A 7,259-nucleotide genomic window follows, 5' to 3' on the forward strand; every position below is an offset into this window, starting at 1 on the left:
GGACTTTACCATGAAGGGTTTAAAGCAGTTGTCAAAGACAAAGAAGGCAACATAATAAAAAATATCGACATGCTAAAAAGTATGCGCTCTGCATAATTCTTTAATGACTTAAAGTATGTAATTGACATTAAAGTATTTAATAATTCTAAATACTTTGGAGAAGACAGTACAATATCAACCATAAAGTAAAGACAAACAGGAGAGAAAGGCAGAGCAGAAAAAGGTTTAGATCTGCAAAAAATAAAAAACACATGAGAACAGCAAAAACAAATAAACATGACGCCGGGCGGGAGGACGGAGGCAGCAGCACAGCAGGGAGAGTACCACAGCGCGGCAAAGGGCACTTGCTGCAAAGCTCTCCATTTCCTTCTTTCCCTCTGAGGAACCAGGCTGCGGGAAAGAGAAAGAGTGGAGAGACAGAGAAGTGTTACTGGATTGTTCCCGAAGCCAGAATGTGGTCACAGCAAAAGCTCGGGCAGCTCAAGCTCCGTGGGCACGGCCCCGGCCTGCAGGGCACGGGGACCTGAGCCCCAGCTCTGGCCCTAAGGCACGGCCCAGGCTTCTCGCCCTGCGTCCCCCTCTCCTGCCCCGGCTCAGTACGTCACACTTCCAGCTCGACAGTCACTTTCGGAGAAAAACCAATAGAGTCAGAAGAGCCACGTCCAGTCTGCAGTGACCCTTGGTCAGAGGCTGCTGCTCTAGCAGGGACCCCAGAAGGACTGAGCAAAAAGGTTTGGGTCAGCAGGTGGAGCAAGTAGGAAAACATCTAGAATTTCAAAGGGACATTAATAGCTTCATAGATCAGAAGGAACCAGCACTTAAAAGAAGAATATTCAGAGAGACGACACTGGCCTCCCATGCTGACGTGCTTTTGGAGATAACAGCAGTAACAAAGGACTGAACCCAGGGAAACTGAGGTCTGAGACACTGAGGGTCAAGAAGCAGTGACAAGTGTAATGGTGACAGTGGACGCCACAAAAGAGAAGACTAAAGGACCAAGTCCTCGATGTCGCCACTCCCGACCGAAGGACGCGTGAAGATGCTGCTGGTTTGGAGGCTGAGGAACGTGAGCAGCCAGGCGCAGACACCCGACGCCAGCACGCCAGGGTGGCAGCTGTCACACGGTGAAGGCTCCCAACAAGGTGACATGGAACAAAAAGTCACTAGTACATGACAGTTTTCTTAAGAGAACAGATAAAGTTAAAATCCAAAAAAAGTAAAAGACTGCCCAAAAGAAACAGCACAAGCTTCTAGAAACCCGCTCTCAATGGAAGAGCTGCGTGAAGAGTGACTGAAGGGAGCGTCAGCGATGGGTGATGTGACCTTCCTGGGAGCGCCCAGGACAGGCCAGGCCTGAGGCCCGGTCCCACGGCCTCCACGAATCTACAAGAGCAGCGTGGTGGCGGCTGCCAGCCCCGACAGCAGGGACCTCAGCCTGCGGAGGGAGCGGGCTGGCACCTTCCCAGCCACAAGTACTCATGATGACCTTTTTCCTCCAGCCCCTGGTCCCTGCTCTTTTAACGTTTGTGAAAAAGCTCTCCAAAGTTGAAGAGCCTCCCAGAAAACTGTCAAAAATCAAAAGGGCCAGTTCAGCGCCAGGTGGGTTTGGGTGCGGCCTCTTCCCAGGCGCTCTAGAGCGCAACGCTCCTGGGAAGGCCAGGCTCCTGTGCCTCGCGGCCACCGCGGTCAACACCATTGGCTGCAACACGGGACCTCGCAGAGGGCACGGCCGCCACCAAAAGGCTGTTCCGCTTTTTTCTATAAAATTACTCAGGAGCATTACCTCGTACTGTTTTGCTCAGAATCAGATGATACACCTATGTTAATCCCCTCATTACTCTCCAACCAAAATTGAATAATAATCAGTAGGACAGAAGCAGTTTGGCTGCCTCTGACTCCGAAATCCACACATAATTTGGTCACCTTTCTTTCGTAAGCTGTAGGTGGGTAACGGTGAAGGTGAAGCGAACACAGGCCAAAGCTTTGAAAAAGGCCGAATACGACGACGACAAAAACAAAACACAAAACACCCACAGGGAGGAAAAGTGGTTGAATGAACCATGAAACCCAATTAACTCTCAGTGTTTTATTCTTGGGCTCTCCTAATCATCTCTGAAAGTTCATTTTGGAATTTAACATAAGTCTCTGGTTTTCAGTACTATCCAAAATTCCTGGAAACTGCTCTGGGCCACTTCAACATTCAGTCCAGCTGTCTCTGGCCAAAATCCGCTTTAGAGATCTCAGAGCATCCAGCCCAGCGACCCCAGGCAGATGCTCTCTGTGGTCATGAACCACCTGTGCTGAGAACCACAAGTTTAGGTCATAGAGTGACAGGGAAAAAGCAGCAAGACCTGGATAGGAAAACTGAGCTGCAGCCAACCCTCCTCCACGGAACACGGCAAGCTCCGTCCGGGCTCCTGGACTCTACTCCTCTATAACCTAAAAAGCCCAACCCCAAAACGCAAAAAGCAGAATTAAGTGTGCAAGACGTACTAGACTGAAGCGGAAGCCTGAGCACTTATACCTGGAAAGAACACGTTCATTCAAAACATGCCGAAATTAAGAGCCACAAACAGTAGGTTTTTTATTTGAATTTTTAATAGTTTGATTCACCTAAAAGTGTCAAAGTCACTCCATTTATTGTTAAAAAGTAGGAAAATAAGAAAATGATAAAAAAAAGAAAAAGGAAAAATCTCCAACTATTCCACCAACCAGAAGAACTGTTAGTATTACGACATATTTTTCCTTTGTGTTATTTCTATACATATATAAAAATTTGTACATCTTTAAATATCTATATGCTTATAAATATTTATTCATCTGTACAAGTCTATACGAATATAGTATATTACTCATTACAAAATTGGAGTAATACTTCAGAATTCCTGTGTGGCTCTTCCTACTTCCTGTTTCATGAGCATTTGTCCAGGTCATGGTGTTAGACCAACTCATTTGGTGTTATTTAATAATAATTAGCCCATTTTCTATTTCTCACTGTTATAAGTAACACTCTGGTACTATGTTATAATGTACCTAAATCTGTGACCTTTGTCAGCACTCCTGTCACCTTCTTCTCAAGTGGAATCAGCAAGTAAGGAGAGTATGGATATCTCTGACATATGTCTAATGAAAGTCTCAAATCCTAAAATCATGAATCAGTGCCCAGTGATTCTCAAATATTCATGCTGGGGTGCTGTCACATTCTCACCTGAATTTAAGTATGTAGTAAAATGCTGCAAAGAATTGGCAAAGAGGAAAAATGACAGAACCGAACAATTCCTCAAAGTGCAATGCATGCGGAGCTTTGGCACACACCAGGGACTAACCCCCTCCATGAGGCACGTGGGCCCAAAGCCTCAGACAGAGGGCAGGCAAGTTAAAAAGCAGCAAGGAGAATCGTGGCGACATTGAGGTCCGGTTCTGATCACGTTCAGACCACTAGGTCTGTGACACCACGAGCACAAAAAGTGGACCTCACAGGCAAAGATGCAGAGCACGCAGGGCGGCCACTGCCCACTCCTGAAACGACAGTGATGGGGCATCTACTCTTCCCTCAGAAGGGATTTAGTTCAGAATACTTAAAAAATGAAATGCCCACCACCTTTAGTTCGGGACAGATGCCCACAGACAACAGCGAGTCACTGATTTGGTCACAGAACGTGTCCATTTTCTTGTTGAAGCCTGTACCTAATGAAGACATAAAGAACGCTGGGGGCTAAACGTCAAAGGACCAGCACCTTTGAGTGGGGACTGTGGCGAAGACGACAGAGTCGTCAGGTAAAGAAGGATCCCAGACTCAACAACGCATCACATTTCCACCATCACGCTTCTCTGCAGCTGATTCTCCAACAGGGACGCTGCAGCTGATACACGGACAGAAACACTTCCCCTCAGTCCTGACACAGGGCTGTGTAGATTCTTAATCTGAAAACCTAAAAGAGCAACATTCTCAACTATCCCACGGCATGACCCAGAGACCACACTTCCGGTGCTGAGAATTACCTCTGAAAGCAAAACAAAAGCCTACATTAAAATGGTCCGGATCTTCTCAGATGATGAACAAGTAAAACACATTGATTAATTTCCCACCACAGGGTCTACCGTCTCCTATCTTCATGTCAATCTCCAAAAGTAGGGTCCAAAACATTAAACTGGAAAACCAATGAATGGAACTTCTCAGAAGAACGGGATTCTTTTCTCACCTTTTAAAACTGCTTTTCCTTGAAGCAGATCTGGTGGCTCTTTTAGTAATGCCTGCACTGCCAGAAATGTTAGGTTCAGATGTTTTACAGCTCTGAACACTGGACTGAAGAATTACTCTGAAAATAGTTGGAAAAAAATAAGATTATATTCACTGAAACAATTTTCAAATACTTGACAAAGGAAGGCATTTTTGTTCTTTAGTGCCGATTATTTTACTGAAAATTGAATAGGATTTTCCATAAACATATTTGCCAAGAAACTATGAAACACATTTTTACATCAAGGCCTTTTGAAATGAAGCATCTCATTTTCCTTTGAGTTATACAAAAATAACCAGAGTGCTTTGCTTTTTGAAAACAAATAATCTAGTATTTTAAGCTATTCCCACACCAAAGAAATCCATTAACCAAACAAATCTTTGTGCCCAAAAGTAAAAGCAGATTCTCAGATTTATAGTCATAAAAACAAGACACCATTAAGAAACCCAAAATTCTAAAGAATATGAACATAAGTTTAGGAAATAGCTACGCATTATTTGCTCTTTAGAGCTGAAAGTGTGGGTATAAACACTGCTAAATCAATACTAATTTTATGTAACATTTAAAAATTTTTAAATATGTTCAAGCAAAATTTGAGTTTTGTCTGGATTATAACTACTTACTATATATCCAAGCACTGTTAAAATAAAAGTGAAACCATTTACATCTTGTGAAACTGATGCCTGTGACGGCAAATCGCCCAGAAGGCAGACTCGTGAGTCAGAAAAAGCACCCTCCGACGCGGGCCACACGCAACGCCCTGCTCATCAGCAGACAGGCACTTGTTTCCTTCCTCAGTAACTCGTCACAGGGAAAACAGCAGAAAACACCAAATGGTTTTATATGTGGTTCTTCAAGAAATAATCACTGGAAATCTGTACCACGTATACACACATTTAGATATACCACTTTTTACTTATCTCAAACAGAAAACACTGACTGAAGAAAGCTTTCTCTTCTCATATTCAAACAGAAAGGTGAGGGGCCGGCCCGGGGCTCACTCGGGAGAGTGTGGTGCTGATGACACCAAGGCCACGGGCTCAGATCCCCTGACCAGTCATCTTTAAAAAAAAAAGACATAAAGGTGAGAGAGCCAATAACAACCTAAAATAACCTAGTTCATGAGAGTAAGAAGAAACCATGACAACAAGCAGTCCTATCCCACATGGTGCTACCGCCACGTTAACTAATAACCAAAGCCAGGTCCTTAAAATGTAGTAAAGATTAGTACATTCTATATAATCTTAGCATTACTCAAGCCGGAGCATGTTCAACATTTAGTAAACACTAAACTCCTCACCATTCAACACAGAGATGGTTTTCACTGCAGCAGAGCGAGCGGCCTGCAGCTGTCGAGGCCAGGGGCTCCACGCTGTTTGGGGTAAGAAAAAGCAGTGGGACTTCTGAAAGCCCTACACAGCCAGCTTCACCCCCACGGAGGGAAACTGATCCTGGATAAACCAGCTGAAAGCTTGACTCAGCATGTGTCATGAAGTCTGATCATTCAAAATGTTCAATGTTCTAACAAAATAAAAATGTATACAGACATGGTTGTAGGATCAGAAAAGGCACCAACTGCCCTGGCTCATGAATTCTACTCTTGAAAGCAAGGATTTATTTAAACATTCTGATTATGTAAACAAAGGGGAAATACTTATTCATCTCTGTTAAGGACTGGAATCTAGAATTCTGCATAAAGAAAAACAAGCCAAACCAAACCGCTACTGCCCCCACTGCTACTTCTGAAGCCCAGGCCCTTCACCCCCTCCTCTCCACACAAAGAAAATGAGCCTCCTCTTGGCTTTTCTTGAAATACCACACCTACTTCTCCAAAAATCTGAGGCCACTGGACGGCCAAAAGTATAGACTATAAAATCACTAACACAAGGGGCCGGCCCGGTGGCACACTGCTACAGTGCGCTGCTTGAGAGCGTGGTGGCGCTCCCGCCGAGGGTTCGGATCCCACATACAGACCAGTTCCCGCTCACTGGCTGAGCAAGGGGTGGGCGCAGCACTGAGGGTTGCGATCCCGTTGCCGGTCCCGGTCCGGTACGGGCGCAACACTGAGGGTTGCGGTCCGTTGCCGGACATGAAAAAAGACAAAAAGGAAAAAATAAATAAATAAATAAATAAAATCACTAACACGAGAAAAAAGCAAGAGCTAATACATCGCTTGCTTAGGAAATCTGAGTTCTGATTTCAGAAATTAACTATTACTGAAATGTTTAAATACTATTCAAAACAAGAAATTACTGCTAAGGCAAGCAGGATTCTTAGGCTGATAAAAAGTATTTATTTCTCAGGGGCTGGGCTGGTTAGCTCAGTTGCTTGGAGAGCAATCTTATAACACCAAGGTCACAGGTTCGCATCCCTGTACAGGCCAGCCACCAAAAAAAGAAAAAAGTTTTATTTCTCCATTAAATTACTGTAAGTTAATGTGAAATAACACTATAATAATATCAATAGCTAATAATTTCTATGGAACTTTGGTTCCAGTTATTTGCACTAAACAGAGCAGTTATCACATCTATAGGTTATGCATCAACAAAGTGGGTAAACCCCCAACAACTACACTTAGATATTACCAGTGACACTTGATCAGGATAAGGTGGGCTAAGCCGGCATAGGAGAGTGAAGCACAGTCAGCCCTCCACATTGGTGGGATCCGCACTGGTGGGTTCTGCATGGGAGGATTCAACTAACTGGGGATAGAAAATACTCATTTTAAAAAAAAGGAGCCTGTACAGACTTTCTTTTCACTATTCCCTAAATAATACAGTATACCAGGGGCTGGTTCATTAAAGTGCCACCTTGTAACATACTGAGGTCAAAAGTTCAGATCCCTGTACCGGCCAGCCACCCAAAATAAACAAACAAACAGAAACACAGCACAACAACGACTTACAAAGCATTTACACTGTAAGAGGTATTATAAGTAATCTAGAGATGATTTCATACCGTTTTATATCAGGGACTTCAGCATCTGCAGCCTTTGGTATCTGCGGGGGGGGGGGGGGG

At 44.2% G+C, this 7,259-nt stretch overlaps 1 protein-coding gene across 1 annotated transcript in view; it reads right to left on the reverse strand.

Annotated features, from left to right (window-relative positions):
* Window positions 1-7,259, reverse strand: part of CDC14B (cell division cycle 14B) — a 61,179-nt gene that overhangs the window by 4,048 nt on the left and 49,872 nt on the right. The window contains exon 13 of the mRNA XM_008569805.1: window positions 4,203-4,319. Coding sequence (XP_008568027.1) covers window positions 4,203-4,319 — 117 coding nt within the window. The remainder of the gene's footprint in view (window positions 1-4,202; window positions 4,320-7,259) is intronic.

This window comes from Galeopterus variegatus, unplaced genomic scaffold (genome assembly GCF_000696425.1).
Source record: "Galeopterus variegatus unplaced genomic scaffold, G_variegatus-3.0.2 Scaffold531, whole genome shotgun sequence".
NCBI lineage: Eukaryota > Metazoa > Chordata > Mammalia > Dermoptera > Cynocephalidae > Galeopterus > Galeopterus variegatus.